Source organism: Camelus bactrianus, chromosome 10, assembly GCF_048773025.1.
Source record: "Camelus bactrianus isolate YW-2024 breed Bactrian camel chromosome 10, ASM4877302v1, whole genome shotgun sequence".
Classification (NCBI taxonomy): domain Eukaryota; kingdom Metazoa; phylum Chordata; class Mammalia; order Artiodactyla; family Camelidae; genus Camelus; species Camelus bactrianus.
In genome coordinates, this window is record NC_133548.1 from 35,152,918 (window position 1) to 35,172,952 (window position 20,035).

Genomic DNA, 20,035 nt, shown 5'->3' on the forward strand with positions numbered 1-20,035 from the left:
TACAGTCAGGGCATAGTAGGGTTTTAGTTCTCACTCTGTAATCTGTTAGTTTTGTGGCAATGGTAGTCTGTAACATTTGGATAATAGTACCTGACTCAAAAAGGAATTCATTTGTGATAATGTATGTAATGGACTTAGCACAGAGCCTGGTATATAATAAAGAGATACCAAAAATAACTATTATTTAGGAATGTAATGCTGATAATGGGAAATTATGTCTCTATTAGCCAGTCAGCCACCCTCTGCTGGAATACTTGCCATGATAATGGAGCATTCAGCTTCATGAGCATCTGTTCTGTTTTTGAACAGCTCTGTTTGTTAATTATTCCTGGCAATTAGCTAAGAGCTATGTCTCTGTAACTTACCCATTGATTTTACATAGTACCTGCTATGCATAGGGGTTAGGGGCTCTGGATACAAAGGTAAATGAAGGATGTACTTTCTCTGGAAGAACATACACAAATAGAGGAAACAATAAATAGATAGTTACAGTATTCTATAACTGCTATAGAATAATAAAATATAAAGATGCTATGAGATTATAGAGAACAAGAACACATGGGAAAATCATGGAAGAAATAACATTCAAACTTGGTATTAAAGGATGAGCAACCATTCATAACAGAAGGGACAATCCAGGCAGAGGGGAAAAAACACTAGAGCATCAGTATTTTGTAGAGCATATATGATAAATTTAGAGAGGGTCAAGTAAAATTCATTGTTACTGACTTTGCCTTTGCCCTGAGGAAGTAAGTTCTGGTGAGGGAAATAGATATGTGGGGAAGAGGGAAACAGGAAACTGGTAGACATGATTAAAGAAATACAGCACTATATAAGTTTAAGGTATATAGCATAATGATTTGACTTCCTACCTCTAGAAATGATTTACCACAGTAAGTTTAGTGAATATTCATCATCTCTTATAGATATAAAATTAAAGAAATAGAAAAAGATATTTTTCCCTTGTGATGAAAATTCTTAGGATTTACTCTCTTAACAGCTTTCATATATAACACATACCAGTGTTCATTACACGTATCATGTTGCACCTTACATTCTTAGTAATATTTTATAACTGGAAGTTTGTGCCTTTTGACTACCTTCCTACGATTCCCCTCCCCGCCAGTCCCTGCCTCCGGTAACCACAAATCTGATCTCTTTTTCTATGTTTGTTTGTTTGTTTTTGAAGTATCATTGACCTACAACACTATGTTCCTGTTACACAGCGTGGTGATTTGATTTTTCTATATATTTCAAAATGATAACCATAATAAGTCTAGTTACCACGTGTCACCATACAGAACATTACATAATTTTGATTAAATCCCCCATACCCATAATTCATTTATTTTGCAGCTGGAAGTTTGTAACTCTTAATCTCCCTCACCCATTTCTTTACTCCCACCTTCCTCCCCTCTGGCAACCTACTATTTGTTCTCTGTACCTATGAGTCTATTTCTTTTTAGTTTTGTTTGTTTATTTCTTTTGTTTTTTAGATTCCACATATAAGTGAAATCATACAATATTTGTCTTTCTCTGTCTGGCTTATTTCATTTAATGTAATACACTCTAGGTCCATCCTTGTTGTTACAAATGGCAAGATTTCATTCTTTTTTTTATGGCTGAGGAATTTCCACTTTGCATATATACAACATCATCTTTATCCATCATCTATCAGTGGGTACTTAGGTTGCTTCCATACCTTGGAATATTATTGTAAATAATGCTGCAGTGAACATAGGGTGCATATATCCTTTCAAATTAATGTTTTCATTTTCTTCAGATACCCAGGAGTGTAATTGCTGGATCATATGGTAGTTCTATTTTTAATTTTTTAAGGAGTCTCCATACTGTTTTCCGTAGTGGCTGTACCAGTTTACATTCCCACCAGCAGTGTACAAGGGTTCCCTTTTACACACACACATAAATTTTATCTAAGCTAAACCTGTGTTCCTTCACTATTTTTCTTATGGCATAGTTCCTAAGCCTAAGTAATTCTGGAGAATTCTTCATTTGCACAAAGCAAAGAATTTTGGGTGGTGGAAATAAAACTGTTTTATGTATTAGTATATACTTTTGGATTTTTTTTTTCCATTGTAAAAGTACTTTTGTGTGAAATAAATCCAAAGTCCCATGACTAATTTCTTAAACTGAAATTTATGTGTATATACTTTTATGAAGTAAAACTATTTCTAAGGGAGATAGGAAATGTATCTGAATTATGTTAGGTGATTCAAATGGTTGCTTCAAAGAAAAATCTTTGATTTATGTTTAATATTAACTCTATTGGAGCCTTTGAAATACTGTTCAGTTTGACCATACGTAGTCAGATTCGTCAACTGAGAGAAATTCTACTACATAAAACAAAGAGGAGGAGATGACATCATTGATTCTGAAACTACTACTGAAAATGCCATATTGATTGGTCAAGCTGTGGACACTAATCAGCATCTGCTTGGCAGTTGGATTAGGTCTTACAGTCTGGCTTTTGGCAAGCGAATTTCAAGTCCAGTTTGTATCACTTTCTGATAGGACACCATAATGGTCTTCCTTCTACATGCCTTCCCAGTGAACTTTATTAACTGAAATGGCAAGAGTCAAATAACAGAGAATGGCTTAAACCAAAAGATAATTTGTGAATAAAGTTTTTACAGCAGCAAGCAGTCGCTGGCAGAGTAGTGATCAATTAGCTCCTTAATCCTGCTGACGTATTTTACAAACTGAAAATTGAGAAACTGCACTTAAACAGAACCTTGAAGCATAAAATATTTGTTGTAATTTTTTTTAAAGTGTTGCTTAGTTGTAGCTCTTTCTTGCTTATTTCCTAAGCCATTACTGAAAAATAAAAATAGAGTAACTGAAGTTTCTCTTTCTCTCTCAGGTAATACATATAATATTCCAATATGCCTGTGGCTGCTGGACACATACCCATATAATCCCCCTATCTGTTTTGTTAAGCCTACTAGTTCAATGACTATTAAAACAGGAAAGCATGTGGATGCTAATGGGAAGATATATCTTCCTTATCTACATGAATGGAAACACGTAAGTATCAACAGTATTCTGCGAATTTATTGTATTTTATATATTTTGTTCACTAGCATCTACTTTTTGTTAACACTCAAAGAAGATTCCAAGGAGGATAGATAAATTCATGTAAGATCACTAATCACTGAGCTGGGTAATTAGAAAAGGCTCTCCAAAAGAAATATATTTATGTAGAGCTTCATAGTTTACAAAATATGCATAGTCACTGTTTTCTTTGCTTGAGTTGAACCTTTTAAGACTAGACAGACTTCACATATTGGAAATGCATTTTTAAAGATATGGTGGCATAAATTTGGGAAACTGTTCAAATCTCATTACTCAAAGTGTTCCTATCAAGAAGTAATAGTAATAAGAAACTTCTGTTTCTGCCTCTCATAGTATAGCTCTGGGAGTTCCTATTAAAAAACTGGAAAAGGGAAACAAAGTACACAAAACATCTGTGCAGGGCTTTGGGGCTTTGGAGACCTGTTTTGAGGCAATTAGGACTTGCAGGGCTAAGATCCCATAGAGAAGGGAACTGCAAAGAGATGAGTCAGCGTTCGGCGTGTTTTCCTTAAGAGTATTTATTGATCTTGGTGGTACAGGGTGAGAGGCTGAGAATCTGGGCAGAAGGCCTTACCTAGAGGCAAAGATGTCTGTAGAGTTTCTAACAGTCTCACAAGGCTAAAAAGACAACAGTTGCTGTTCTGTTTGCGAGGCAACCAATACTTTAGGAGCCAGGATTTGGGAGAAAAGGAAGCTACAAAGAAGTGAGCCAGGTAATCTGAGTTTCCCCCTCAGTGGATATGCTGAATTCCTAAACTTCAAAGACAAGATGCTAAAAAGCTAAGGTTTTAAAAAGGCTTTGAAAAACACAGCCAAATTCTCAGCAGTACCAGGTTGAAGAGGTAATAGGAGTTCTGAACCTTATCAAGGAAGAGGGGTTTAAATAAATATCCTAGGCTCTTAGTCAGCACCACTGGAGGAACACACCCCAGGAGTGGGAACTTGGCAGAAAGAGCCTTAGAAAACCTAAGCCTTGAATCAGCTCAGGCCCTGATTATATTAACGTGATTCTCACAATATCTGCTGGCCAGAGGATAGAGTGAACGTCCTTGCTGGAGGAATATAATATATACAGCCTGCATAATTTTTCATGAACAGTGTCCAGCATACAATTTAAAATTACCGGGTACATCATGAGACAGGACAAAGAGGGAAAAAAAGACAATAGAAGCAAGACACAACCATCCCCAGATATCTCAGTTATCAGATACAAACTTAAAAATAATTGTGGTTAGTATGTTCAAGATAGAGAATTATATTAAAAACAAACTAAGTAGAAATCTTAGAACTGAAAAATACAGTAATAGAAATTAAGAACTCAATAGATGGGTTTAGTAGCAGATTGGACTCAGCAGAATAGAGAATTAATGAACTGGTGAATGAATACTTTATATATTTTTAAAGCTGTTGACTTAGGAATAAACCTTACAGAAGATGTACAAGTCCATTTGGAGAAAATTTTAAATTTTATTGAAAGATATTAGAGAAGACTTAAGTCAAAGGAAAGAGGACCTTATTCATGGGTTAGAAGACTCAGTATTATAAAAATGTTGGTTCTCTACAAATTGATCTGTGTCCTAACAGAAATTTTTGTTTCTTTGTGTATTTGTTAATTTTGTGAACTTGATAAGCTAAATCTAAAATTTATATGTAAATACAGATTAAGAATAGCCAAGAAAAATACAGTGAAAGGGACTTGCCCTGCAGATATCAAAATATATTTTTTAAAAACTAGTAATTAAGATAGTATGGAGTTGTCACAGGAATATTAAAATGGATAGATGGAACATAATAAAGAACTCAGAAAAAGACCCACTATACAGGCACGCCTTGGAGGCTCAATTTCAGACCGCCACAATGAAGCAAATACTGCAATAAAGTGATTGATGCAAATTGTACAGTTTCCCAACGCATATAAAAGTTTATGTTTACACTATGCTATGTAGTCTATTAAGTGTGCAATAGCATTATGTCTAAAAAAATGTTCACACCTTAATTAAAAAATACTTTATTGTTAAAAAATGCTAACCATCATCTGACAATGCAGAGTCGCCACAAAATTTCAATTCGTAAAAATCGCAGTATCTGTGAAGCACAGTAAAGTGAGCATGATAAAATGAGGTATGTCTGTATATCGGCACTTGATGTGTAACCGTGGTATCATAGCAGATCATTGCAGATAACGTTAACTTTTCAGTAATGGAATTGGAACAGTTAAATTGCTATTTGTATAGTACACAGAAATCACTTTCAGATAGATTGTGAAAGGCAAAAAGATCAGACTTTGAAAACAATGTAGGCGACCGCCTTCAGGTTCTTGCAGTAGGTGAGGTTTTTTAAAACAAGATGCAAAGCTTTTACTATAAAGGAAAAGACTACTAAATTTTACCTTGAGTTTATGCAAATTAAGAACTGTTCATCAGAGACACATTAAAAAGTGTGAGGAGACTAACCACAAATTGCAAGAATATACTTGTAATACTCATCTCCAACAGTATAATATCCAGAACATAAAAATAACTTCAGGGAATCATTAAAAGAAAGAAACTCAATAGAAAACTAGATGACACTCTTAAACAAGTACTTCACAAAAGAGAAGTCCTAATGGCCAGTAAACATATGGAAAGATGTTTAACCATGCTAGTAATGAGGGCGATGTAAATTAAGACCATAATGAGATACCATTATATATGTATCACATTTGCCATTTGACAACACCAAGGGTTAGAGAGGATGTGAAGCAAGGGAACTCTTAGGCACTGATGATGGGAGTAAAACTAACACAACTACTTTGGAAATTAGTTTGGCATTACCTAGTAAAGTTGTTAAGTGCATTTCCACTCCGTGGTATATACACAACAACAAGGTTTCTCAGCCTCAGTGCTACTGGCATTATGGGCCAGATAATTCTTTATTGTTTATTTAATGGGAGGGCTATCCTGTTCATTATAGGATGTAGGATCCCTAGCCTTTATCCACAAGATGCCAGTAGTGTAACACACACACAGTTGTGACAACCAAAAATGTCTCGACATTTCTACATATTCACTGGGAGGCAAAAATAGCTCCCCTAGTTGAGAACCACCGCACAAGAGTTACCTGTGCATATATATACTAGGAAACATTGCAATAATGTTCATGGCAGCATAAATAATCAAGGACTGGATATAACCCAGATGACTGTTAACAACAGGAGAATGAATAAAGAAGTTGTATATTCTTTCAGTGGAACACCATACAGCAATTAAATATAAAAATTATATTAATATAAATTAAATAAATTATAAATGAATTTATAACTGTCCTCTTTAACAGGAATGTATCTTACAAGCATTGCTGAAACATGTCTCAATAGAATGTACAGTTTAATTCATATGACATTCAGAAACAGGCAAATTTACTTACTGTTTAGAAAATCATTTATAAGGTAATATGTTTAAAGTAAAGAAAAGAATGATTATCCCCTACGTCAGAGAAGTGGTTACCTCAAGAGTAGACAGAGGGGCATGCAGTCAGGGACTTCTAAGATTTCCTGGCAGTCTTGTTTCTTAATCTGGATGATGGCTGCACAAGTATTTTCTATATTGTTATGCTTTAAAGTTAGATATGTTTTATACATTTCTGTATGTATGAAATATTCGACAAATCTAACAAAAAAGACATAATGTCAGCTAAATTTGGTGTTTGAGGCTCTATCATGGAAGATCCTAGTTGTTAGCTAAGGACTTTGTCCCTTAAAGGCAATCAGGAGTCATTTTAGATTTTTGAACAAGAGTGGGTATTAAAGTCAATGATTATTAGGTATAATGTCTGAAGTGTACTAGAGAAATACATCAGTTAGCTCTCTGACTAAAAATCACTAGCTGCCCTAAAACAAACCCCAAAATGCTAGAGACTTAACACTGGAAATTTCTTGCCTTGATAATTGTTCACTGGAGTGTTCCTCGTTGGCAGGCAGCTTTCCTCCACTTGGTGCTTCAGGGACCCAGGCTTTTTCCAATTTATGGTGCCACCATCTCCCAGGACTTCAGAGTCCTCTGCATCAAGGAAGACAAGCAAAGAGAGGCTGGTGAAGGAGTGCTCTCCTCCTTACCTACCTTGGCTTAGAAGTTAAATCTCTGCTGCTTATGGTCCATTGGTTAAAAACTAGTTGCAAGGAGGACTGGAAAATGTCTTTCCATCCTAAGTAACTGATTCTCAGCACCACCTCTGTATTATGAAAGGGGGAGTGTGAACTTTTATAGAAATTCTCGGCCATAATAAGGAAGACTAGAAGCCACACAGGAGGCTACTGCAGTGTCTAGCATGACACAGAACATACGTTAGGGCTGCTGCTGCTTATCCTGTTCTTACACTGATCCTGAACATGTGTCGCATTCTGCTTAGAATGTAAAATCTTACCTTTTCATTGCTTGTGGAAATGTAAACAAAAAGGGATAGAAAAGAAAGCAAGTTTGCAGTTTTCAATAGGAAAGCAATTTTATAAAGATATGGCATTTGAGCTAAAGTAAACTGCAGTATTCTTGCTACTTTTTTCATGTCCTGTATCATTCTGAATTAGTTATTTGTCATTCTGAAATATTCATGACCTATTGCTTTATAATAGGCCTGGAAATAGATGTTAAGATTAGATTAATTTTTCTTCCTTCAAAGACTTTAGTATGAAAGAAGTAGAATGTTAAATTAAATAAAACTTGTCCTGACAAAACTATGGTTCTAAGACTGCATAAATGAAGTACCGATTTATACTACCACATGAATGGACCTTGAAAATATTATGCTAAGTGAAAAAAACCAGACACGTATTATATGATTCCATTTATATGAAATGTCCAGAATAAGCAAATCCATTGATAAAATAGATTAATGGTTACCAGGCCTGGGGGGGAACGGGAAATTGGAAGTGATTACTAATGGGTACAGGTTTCTTTTGGGGATGATAAAAATGTTCTGGAATTAGATAGTGGTAATGGAAAAAAACCCACTGAACTATAATACCTTTAGAAGCTAAATTTTACGATATGTGAATTATATCTCAATTTTTAAAATGCATAAGGTTGTGATTTAGTTGGGAGTTCTGTTGGACTGAACAGTTAACAAGAGATTAAAACGTGGTCTCAATAGTGACCCTCCCCCCCACACCAGCCACAATCTCCAGCCCACACTCCTTGGTGCTACACAGATACTGTACATGCTTACTCCCAGTCCTAGCAAATAAGTTCACAGACAAACATAAGAAGGTATTGGGATAGTGGAAATCAGCAAGCTTTCATAAGAAGCTTTCTGAAATGTTATCTATTATCATTGTTCATGCACTGGGACAGAATTGAACAGAATTGGTGCTTTGGAAAGTTGAAAACTGCTAGTGAATTCTTCTTTTGGGAGAAGGGGAAGTCATGAAGAAGATTAGCTGATCAAGATGACTGAGTAATCCTTCAGAACCTAATGAACTCATGAATGAAGTATATGAGATGAGATATACACAAAATATAGTAAGGTTGAAAATGGAACCATCAGATAAGCCAGCTTGAACAACTTTGCCTAGCATAGTTTGTCTTAAATTAGTGATCAGTAGATACTTGAGAGAAAAGTTTAGCAACCTTTATGGGATACAGGCACTTTATTACTAACTGTGGTATTGAAGGAAGGATCCTTTAACATTTAGTATCGTGAACAACAATCTAGTGATTTCTAAAATGGAATCTATCTGTAATTTCAGAGTTCATAATACTGTCTTTAATAAAAATTAATCTGGGAACATGTGTTTCCAAGGTAGCACTGTTATTTTAAAGGCCTTAAATAATATTTGTGACTACTGCTTACATCCATCCCCGAGTTTGTGCCAGATACTTAATTTATCCATTGGGAATATAACAAGTTTTGGTTAGCTGTATGGTGTCAAATGAACAACAGTAATATCTGAATTTTTCAGCATACTGCTTTGGCTAGTGCTGTTTTTATATGCATGAAGCAAAAACCTTGCTACACATAAAAAGTCAAAATCACCTTTATTAAATTAATTAAACAGAATTTTCATGTTTGAAAATGATCAAGCTGAGTTGAAAACAGGTAGGAAATAGCCAGATTTTTCATTTTTGCCAAAAGGTAAATCTGTAGCTGACTTAAATTTGTTTTCTGTTTTTAGCCACAGTCAGACTTGTTGGGGCTTATTCAGGTCATGATTGTGGTGTTTGGAGATGAACCTCCAGTCTTCTCTCGTCCTACTATTTCAGCATCCTATCCACCATACCAGGCAACAGGGCCACCAAATAGTAAGTAGAATAGAGATTTGATTTTTAAACTCATAGAAATAAAAGAAAACCATGTAAAAATGTTTTTGTTAATAACTCCACTTTGCATTTTAGCTTTTCAAGTTAGTGGATTTGTTGGAGGTATTCTGAGGCCCCACATCTGCATGTACAGATTCCCAACAAAGACTGGCATTTGGGCTTTCGTTTGTGGGTAGAAGTCTAACTATGGGTGTGCTGGATTCCAAAACGGAGAAAGAATGCTGGAAGAGAGCTAGAATTTTTGTTTTTATTATGCATGCCATGGAATAGCTTTATTTGATCAGTTTGGAAGTAGGTATTAACATGAAAGACAATCTGCCCTCTCCTTTTCTTTGCAACTCCAGAATCAGTGTTGTAGATAAGAATCAATTATAAAATCAACTAAATCATTCATGTTCAGCTATTCTGGGTATACACAATGGACATCTATCTAGCTCTCAGTTTTCTTCTCCTTAGTACAGCCAATTCATGATTTTACTTTGAGTAGAGAGGTTGGGCCATGGAGTCAATATCAGTTCTCCCCTGATTGGTATACATTATTTCTGTTATTTCTGGTTTTTTAAAAAATAATTCTTACTGATACTTTAAAATCACCCTAAATAATTGAGAGTTGGTTGTACTTAACTTGTTTTGACTTTACTAAAACCTGTATTGATTTGTGTTTTGAGTTGTGATTTTTAAATAAATTTTAAGATTGTTAATTAACCAAACTTATGTATCTTATAAATTAGATTATGTGAGCTTTCATTTTTCTCCTGATGAAAATTATCCTTTTCCTTTTTAATTTGTTCTGTCTTGAGAAGCATCTTGACTCACAAGTTGAATGGGAATTTAACAGGAAGAATTTTCTGAATCCATTTCCTTTCTTTCCCTCCTTTCCCAGAATAAGCATGATTATAGCATTTAGTAGCTATTTTAATAAAGATTTAGGGATTCTCTTGGACCAGAAATTTGTTGTCATCTTAATAAAATATCTTGGCTTTAATATCCAAGATTAGATAATCTTGCTCATCTAAGTTTGAAATGCCAAATATTTCCTAGTTCATCATTTATTTTTATTTGCTCAAATAACATAGCCAGTTACCACTTAAGATAAAGGTAACCTTTCAGAAATTTAGACAGTCTCCTAAGCAACAATCTTCCTAAGTTTCTTTGAGTTTTATATTGACATTGGAAGTGAAGCATTCTAGAAAGAGACCACACTAAAGAGATCACTATTACAGTTCAGTTTTTCACTCACTCACTATAAATCACATTAAACAATCTAGATCTAATATAAGTAAATTACTAAAAGAGACTAATTTATTATATTCATTACAGTTTTAATACTTTTATGCATTTAAACAGTATTTATTATGATCAGGTATGACTGCAAAGAAATGAAGGTCTGAATTCCATTTTGCACACATACACCAAGGAATAGCCCAGAAATTTGGATCTATACTTAAACAAGTACTATCTCCTAGTTGAGAAATTATATTCCTCTTCCTCTTATTATTATTATAATAAACATTTTTGATCTCCTGGTTTTAGGATGACTTTTGAGCTAGCTATAAGTCATACTAAAAAAATGTTATGGCCAAACCTCATTTTTTGATGACTAACAGTAACAGTCAACATTTATTGAATGGGAACTATGATACAGCTAAACACTTCATATTAGTTCTTATTTAATTCTTATAATAACCCTGTATATTATGCATACCTGTATTCCATTTTATTCTGGCTCTGAAATTACTTTGCCTCATTATCTGCTTCCTTACCAGTCTTGGGTTCAAATAACTTTTGTTTCCCAGAATCAAAATTTGAAGACTTTGGTTGAATTAGTAGCTTTTTGGAACCTTAGAAAAGGAAAATTGCTTATAATTATGAGGAAATTGCTTATAACTATGAATTGGTGGTTTTTATGTGTGTGAGAGTATTATGGGGAAAGAAACTAGTAATTGACTATACATGTTGCTGACACGTAATTAGTGACCTCATCTTTTGATGTTCATAAAGATCAACTTTGTGCTTTGCTCCTGGGGAAGAAAAAATGTTTTATGGAACCTTGCAATCGTGACATTTGGGGAGTTTTTCTCCCTTTCTGAAATAGCATTGAAAATCATCTTAGCTTCATTATACTTAAGAAAAAAATTTACTTATGACATCTATAAATTCATCCTAATAGGAAGACAGAGAACACTGATACTTGGAGATGTAAGCTCAGCAGTTCCGATGAAGACCCTTGGTCAGAGCCCAGCATACTTCTGCCACCCATTTGGATTATGTGCTCTAAAAGTTCATTTCTTGAAGGTTGCACCTCTTTTGCCTTCAAGCCTTTATACCATTCATCTACTAGATCACTTTTGTTTACGCTCCACCTCCTACATTTAAATTAGCTACTTCCTGTATAATCCCATATATAGCACTCTGCTTCCTCTGTCATAGCACTTAACACTCCTTGCTTGTTTATCTCCCCCACTAGACTATAAGCAACTTGAGGCCAGGAATTCTTTCTTTTTAAATCAAATTCCTGGTGCCTGTCACATGAAGGCACTAAAATATTTATTGGATTAAGGGCTATTTCATCATTGTATTCAGTGAGAAAAATTTCACTGAGGATAAATTGATTCTCACACAAGTCATTTCCAGATAAAGCCAAAGTTAACTTCTTCTCTTTTTCTTCCTTGATTTTGGTTAGCCTCTTGGCACCACTGACTAGTTCTATGTCATTAGTGTTCTCTTTAAAATGTATATAAAGCATTCTTTAAGCTTGCTAGATTTGAATCTTTTTCCCCCTAGTATTTCCAAGATTTGTTTGTTTTGTTTTAACCAGTCTAGCTGAATATAAGTTTTGTATTGGACTTATTACAGTAATTTGAAGTCCTTTAAAGTCCTCAATCAAGCCAACAAAACCAGCTGTGCTAATCGGTCAACATAGTCTTAAAAGAAATATCGAAAAATTTCTTAGATATAATAAAGAGGTCACTTTCTAAAAAGCTGACCTTGGACCAGAGGAGGGCAGAATTACCTTCCTCTGAATTCCATATTGAACTGGCTCCTGTCTCAGGTTATAGACTCCTTGAGAGCTTGAAGAGCTGACCAGGTTGACCTGTTTGCCAGTTACTCCTTGTTGGGATTGTCATGTGTGTTGTCATAACTCATGTTTAATGCTTTTAGAGTTATGTGATTTGAAGGTGTTTATTAGTTGCAGTAAAGAACTAATATGGGTGGAGTGTTTGTTTTATTTTTGTACTGAGATTTGGATTCTTCAGCTGTATGAAATTTTGCTGTGGTTTGATGGTGATGTATGTCTTATTGATAACCTCTATATCTGGGACTATGCATATTATTTTTAAATGTTAAAAATTATTTTTAGCTTCCTACATACCAGGCATGCCGAGTGGAATTTCTGCATACCCATCTGGCTACCCTCCCAATCCCAGGTAATGAAAAATTATCTTTTGAATAGTTGTATTTGAAATTCTATTAGATCTAGAATAAAAGTAATGGGTGCTAACTAGGGCATTAAAGTAAATTTAGTTGCAGTTTAATAGAGGGTAAAACTCAATTTATTGGTGAAATTTTATGATATGTACATAGTTCAAAAGGAGTTTTTTCCATTCCAGAGAAATGCAGCTCCATTCTGTTTACAGAGAGGAAAGGGGTAGGGAAATGACAATGATTCTTATTAGTTTTGGAGACCTTGATATTCTTGCTGCTTCCCTTTAAGAACTTTGTGTATCCAGTATAAATAGCTGAAAGGTTAACAGAATACTAATTATGACTTCAGCCACAGAGAAGAATATTTTAATACCATTTAAAAAAACTGATCTTTTCTGTAAATTACAGGGAATGAATTAATGGTTCACATGGGGTCAGTCTTGTCCCTGTGATATTTATTCATTCATAGACTACATGTACTACCAACCTTTATTATCCATAGGATAATAACAGAGGTAAATTAAATTAACAGTGAAATTAGTCTATGAATAACACACACTAGAAAAATCAGTGAGAGATAATTATTCACCTGTGTTTTAAATGTGCACTCTTCCCAGTGATAATCTAGGAGTACTTTCCAAAGGTAGTCTTGGGGCTAACTTAGAATGCAATACTGGCATATACTTGGTACCTAGATGAAATTTTCAGCTATTCAAAATTAACAAGAATTAACAAGTGAATTTTAACCCTGCTAACTCTTGTTAGCTTCATAGAACTCTTGCAGATAAATGCAGCCAGATTTCCCGAACACCTGCTGTAACTAAATATATGTGTACATATGTCATATGCAGGATCTTTTAAGTTAAATTTAGCAAACATTTATTTTGGGGCCTTTTCTTACTTTCAGGGACTAGCTTATAAGGTAGTAAACATTCTGTCACACTTAGATTGGTAAGCAGAGACTAGATAGAACATGTCAGAGACAATAGAGAAAGATCCCTATGGTTGTTATATATCAGCAGGCTATATGTTTTAGGTTTCTGGAGGCCCTCAATTTTCTATTTAAGTTGTAGAAATGGAATCCTGTCTGAAGCCTTGAAATTATAAGCCTTGGAAATTGCTAGTAAGAAGGAACTTTGGGCATATAGGGAATGGTTATTAGAAGCACAGTAAGGAAATGGACTTCTGAACAATAAAGCCACTTAAAAGAAACTTGTAGATAAAAATGAAGGCTTAAAAATATTGATAAAAGTGTAAATCTTACTCATTTATATAGCCTTAAAAGTACCTTTTGTGAGCTTATTTGTAAGAAGTTCCCTTTTGAGGCAGCTGTTTTTCAAAGATTTGATGGGTTTTTTGTGAGTGTGAAATACAACTTTTAATCTCACAATTTGCTGATGAGTTGTTAAAGGTAACTATTCAAAATGCCATCTATATCTTTCTGCATATGAAAGGTCTTGGCAGAAGAGCCTCAGAACCTCTTTCTCTTCTCTTTGTCCTAAAGGAGAATTAATAAATCAGTCACTCCAGGAATCTTTATTTTAAAACAATGAATATGAGAGGATTTATTCTTGCTCTAGGAAGTTGGGCTAGATGATCTGTGAGGTCTTTCAAATCTTAAGATCTTTTGAAAGTTTTATTTAGCACATGCAGCATGTATACAAGGAAACTAAAAAGTATGTCAAGAATGGTTTTTCCAGTTTTGCTATGTGCACTAGCAAGCATGTCCTATTAGGAAACAGTTTCTGATAACCAGCAAAGACAGGAAATGGTAAGTGCTGCAATGAACAGCCTTAAAGGAGAGGTCACATGTGATTTGGAAGTGGGAGCTTGGAGGTAGCTTCATAAATGAAGGAACTGGTTTATGAGGATGACCTGGAGAAGAAAAGTAAGTGTTTGGTGGTGGAGGGAGCAGCAAACAGTAATAACATTTTATAACTGAGAGAAAAACAAGTTTTCTTTTTTACTCAAGAAAAATTATTAACCGTGAACATAGAGAATAACCATAAAGAAGAAATTAAGCACACTAAGTGAAGAGACAGGGAGTTATCTGAAGTTAGTATCTGTAGGCCTAGAAGAGTTTTATACCACCTTACTGAAAAATTCAGCAACATAATCAATGATTGTCTTGGAAAAAGTATGCAAAATGGTAGGAACTCCAGAAGAAAAGCAAATTTATTCCAGTCTTCAGAAAGGTAGATTCAGAAATTTGAATAAGATTGACATTGCTTCCTTGCAGCATTACAGCATGGATCACTAGAGACTAGAATAAAAGTACTGTGCAGTAGCCTTCAGCTCGTGTCCTCTGGGAGCAGAAATGCTTTTTTTTCTTATTTTGCTTTTATACTAATAGGTAAAAGTATCATGATTACATTGAATCTTCAACAAGTTATATATAAAATAGTTCTGTTGGGGACAAATTATGAAGTGTGAACTACTAGTACAAATAGGAGAGAATCTTTGAGGTACCACCCTGAAAAAAGGGTTACTAAGTATAAACTCAGAGCTCTTGCTCTGGGGCTCTGGGCTGGCTCTTTTTAGTCAGTAATGTTAATGGACTCCAGGAGGCATGTTGATCAGAATTATAAATGTCAGAAATCTGACAATTGTAGTTAAAATGTGATTAATCAAAATTTATTGTTTTGAGTAACAGGTAGCTAGTAATAATCCTGTTTTACTTTTCTTCTCCATTAGAAGAGAAACATTGCCCAACTAGAGATCATTCAGAGGAAAGTGATTAGATCTGAAAACCATGGCTTTGAAGAATGTTTGAAGGAATTAAAAGTATTTCACCTGAGAAGGATGATATAGCTCAGTGGTAGGATGCGTACTTAGCATGCATGAGGTTCTGGATTAAATCCCAGTATCGCCATTAAAGAAAAGAAAAAAGAATTCACCTGAAGAAGAGAAGACTGAGGGGAAAGTGTTAGACATCTTCAAATATGCAAGTGACCTTCCAGAATGCAAATTTAGGACCGTTAATTAGACGTTACTATATCAAAATGAAGTTAGTGTTCAGTAGAGAAAGATGACCATTTGTCAGGTATACAGTAAATGATATTTATAAAACAGTGTTCGATAGGAGATTGGAGGAGAATACTTCTAAGTAAAGTTCCTTCTGACTCTGATATGAATACAGGAATGACACAAACTTTCCATAAAGTGAAAGGAAAGTTTTTAAAATTATTTAAAGGAGTATTTTCAGATCAGATATTTGAAAAGGTTATCAATGGTAAATGGTTATCACAGGTAAAAATTAAATAGTATTATTTCCCTATATGCTGTGAAATCAGAATGGAAAAAAGTTCTCAAAATATTCATTGCTTCCAGTTTTGATACTATTGGACTGCCCTGAAAAAGACTCTTAGTGGCTTTGTTCTGCTGTGAAGATGACCCTCAAATAACCAGGGCCAAGCAAAAGTATTTTAATCATTTACTTTAAGAGTAAATCCAGTGTCATTAATGGAATTTCTATAGAACTTTGCTTGAATAGACACCTGTAGCTCAAAAACTGTAAAATCATTAACTAGTAAAACAACAAACTGTCAAGCTTAGCTTCCTGAATGAGGTTCTTAAAGATACTATAGTGTTGGGTCATCTTAACATTTAATGTTTTCTGTTCTTTTCTTAGTGGTTATCCAGGCTGTCCTTACCCACCTGGTGGTCAGTATCCTGTCACAACAAGTTCCCAATACCCTTCCCAGCCTCCTGTGACCACTGTTGGTAAGTACCCTACAAAATTATATTTTTCCACATAAGGAAAGTCAAAAGTCTCCTGTTGTGAGAAGTGCATTTTTGTTTTTTATTGGGTAAGTTTGACATGTAACATGTTTAAGAGAGGGATATGGTGTGTTACTTTGATACATTTATATATTGTAATATGATTGCATTGTAGCAGTATTTATGACATAATTATCATACAGTATTATTGCTATATCCTGTGCATTAGATCTCTATGGCTTATTTATTTACCACTCATTACAAATTTGTACCCTTAAATCCAACAATCTTACTTTTACATATGAAATGTTAGAATACTCTTTCTTTTTGGAGCCAAAATTCTTGATCATCAATGTGCTATAATTTAAAACTTAAAGTGATTTATCATCATATAAATGAGCCTTATACCAGGGCATAAAAATAAATTTGATTGACTCTTACTACTCTTTCTTGTGTGTCACATGTTTTTATTGGTGAACCTTACACGTGTTGAACTGAAAATGATACTTAGGTTTTCCTAGCCTGGTTATGTGTGAAAACAGATGAGCATCTTTAGGAGAAGAAAGCACCGTTGGGAAATAGGAATGGATCAAGTAAGACAAATTATTGAGGACCAGTAGTTCTTGCTTTTTTATGTTGCTTGTTAATAGAGCTACTTGAAATGTCATTTTCTTCAGCTGAGAAAATGAAAGCAATTCAAGAATTCTCCAGACGCCCACCCCTACATGACTGTCTGCCACCACCTGTGCTCCCATATCTGCTTTCTCCCTGTTACCGCAGATCAGTTATAGTTGCTTTTACCCACTAGATCGCTCTCTAGTTTACCCAAGGACATCATTTCAGCAGTTTCCCCCCTCATCAGTTTTTGTTCTCTACTTGGTTTCTCTCATCAGCACACAAAAATATGCCCTAAAATAACCTTTAAAAATCCTCCTGTTAATTTCACTTTCCCTGCCACCATTATTCTGTTTTTCCATTCCCCTTTGCAGCAGAACTCCTTGAAACAATTGTCTGTACTCATTATCTTCAATTCCTCTTCTTCCTTTCACCTTGAACCCCTCCATTTGGGATTTCCCTCATGTCATTCCACTAAAACTGCTTCTCAAGGTCACCATTGACCTTTATGGTGTTAAATTCAATGGCCAGTTAAATATTCTCCACTTACGTGGCCTGTCAGCAGTATCTGACACAGTTGGTTACTCCCTCCTTGAAATACTTTCCTTTGTTGTTTTCCAGGACCCCAGACTCACTTGTTTTCCCTCCTATCTCACTGGTACTTATACTCAGTCTCCTTTATAGGTCCCTCCTTTTCTTAATGTTGGAATGCCCCTGGCTCTGTCCTTCGCATTCTCTATGTTCACTTCCTGGTGATATCTACCAATCTCATAGCTTTAAATACCATTTCTATGTCCATAGTTCCCAAATTTATGTCTCCAGCTTATGCCTCTCTCCAAAATTCCAGATTCTTTTATCTAGCTGCCTTCTCAGTATCTCCACTTGGATATTTAATAGATATTTCAAACTCAATGTGACCAAAATTAAACTTTCAATCTTTCTACCCTGCTTCCCCACCTCCACTGATACTTACTCAATACTCTGACTTTGGCATCATCCTTGATTCTTCATCAGAACCTGTTACCTCGTGGGGGAGGGTATAACTTAAGCGCTAGAGCACATGCTTAGAATGCATGAGGTCCTGGGTTCAGCCCCTAGAACTTCCTCTAAAAACAAACCAACCAACCAACAAACCTAATTACTTCTCCCTCAAAAAGTAAAATAAAATAAGAACCTATTATCTTCAAAATATATCTAGAATCTGAGCATATCCAGTGTTGATCCAATTCACCAATCTCTCTCATCTAATTTACTTCAAAAGTCTCCTAAAAGTTTTCTCTTCTTTCCTTGGACCCCTGCATCAATTTTTAACACAACAGCCAGAATGATACTGTTAAAACATAAATAAATTATATTGCTTCTCTGCATAAAACTTTCTAGTATTTTCCCATTTCACTCAGAGTTCAGTCCAAATTCCTGAGGCTTGGAAGGTTCCATGTGACCCTGCTTTCTTCCCTCTGTTATTTCTCTGACCTCATCTCCTGCTGCTCTTCTGTCTTAGGATTTGTCCACTGCCTGTTTCCTTTGAATGGAGCAGTCAGGCCTACCCTGCTCAGGCTACTCCCACCATCACCAGCCTCCCACACATACACACACATACCCAACATCTAGAACAGTGTTTGATACATAGAAGTTCATCTGAATATTTTGCTGAGTATCTGAATGAATGCAGAATCTTGTGAAGTGTATTCTTCTGTTAACATTTTCTGATAAATTGTAACCATCGTGAGATCTGTCGTAAATACCTCCCCAAAAGAGCATTTTCTTTGGCTGCTTTTGTCTTTGATACATTCTATTTATTGAGATTCTAATGGCAGTGGTTTTGTTTTTTAAAAATATTCTAACCCTTACTGTAATATAGCTCCTTTTCTGCAACGTAATTTGAATGCTTGAGTTAGAAACCTGACGATGGGAGATCTTTAATCCATAAACAAAGCACACTAAATCTTCTTGAGATCTCCATTTTGGCTCAGGCATCAATAAAATGGGAATAGTGCTATTTGTCACTCTGTTTCTCATTCAGATGATAGTATTTGATTTGTAGAGGACCTCAATTTCTGAAGATATTTATATGTTAACTCATTTCAATACAATAGGTATGAAGCATTTTATAGCTTAGAATAGATGATATCCATACATCAAAAAAAATGAATATGGGGAAAATGGTATATTTAAAATCAAATATTTTAGTTTAAGTTTAATCCATTTTGAGTTTATTTTTGTATATTAAGTGTGAGGTGGTAGTCTTAATTCTTTTTCATGCTGTCCAGTTTCCCAGCACCATTTATTGAAGAGGCTGTCTTTTCCTTGTTTTATATTCTTGTCTCCTTTGTCATAGATTAATTGACCATGTAAGTATGGGTCTATTTCTGGGCTCTGAATAGTTCCATTGATCTGTGTGCCTGTTTTTACGCCAGTACCGTACAGTTTGACTACTGAAGCTTTGTAATGTAGTTTGAAATCAGGGAGTATGATACCTCCAGTTTTGTTCTTTAACATTGTAGATTCTTAAATTATTCTTTTCCACAAAATAATTTCAGGGAATGACTTTGATTCTGTCCCATTTTTTAAGGATGGAATTCTACTGTCCTTCATATTAATTGACCTTTGTGCTTACGCTCACCAGTAGCATCTTTCATCTTTTATGGTAGTTACTCCTTTGGTATCCTGTTTAAAAAGGTCTATACTTAACCGCCAGTTTGGAGGACTTAAATTGTTATGTAAATTAATTTAAATCTGTCTTTGTGTTGTGTGTTTTTCTTTCTTTCTTTTATTTTTGGCAAGGGGAAATAATTAAGTTTGTTTATTTATTTTTGGAGGAGGTACTGGGGATTGAACCCAGAACCTCGTGCATTCTAAGCATGCACTCTACTGCTTGAGCTATACCCCTC

General features: G+C 34.9%; 2 protein-coding genes across 2 annotated transcripts in view; one reads left to right on the forward strand and one right to left on the reverse strand.

Annotated features, from left to right (window-relative positions):
• The window catches only part of TSG101 (tumor susceptibility 101), a 37,353-nt gene that overhangs the window by 8,700 nt on the left and 8,618 nt on the right, over positions 1-20,035 (forward strand). The window contains exons 4-7 of the mRNA XM_074372264.1: positions 2,882-3,045; positions 9,239-9,365; positions 12,745-12,811; positions 16,441-16,532. Of these exons, the coding sequence (XP_074228365.1) occupies positions 2,882-3,045; positions 9,239-9,365; positions 12,745-12,811; positions 16,441-16,532 (450 nt within the window). The remainder of the gene's footprint in view (positions 1-2,881; positions 3,046-9,238; positions 9,366-12,744; positions 12,812-16,440; positions 16,533-20,035) is intronic.
• LOC105076579 (L-lactate dehydrogenase C chain) overlaps positions 6,999-20,035 on the reverse strand; it is a 71,904-nt gene continuing 58,867 nt past the window's right edge. Inside the window, exon 7 of the mRNA XM_074372267.1 lies at positions 6,999-7,130. Within this exon, the coding sequence (XP_074228368.1) occupies positions 7,121-7,130 (10 nt within the window). The 3' untranslated portion in view covers positions 6,999-7,120. The remainder of the gene's footprint in view (positions 7,131-20,035) is intronic.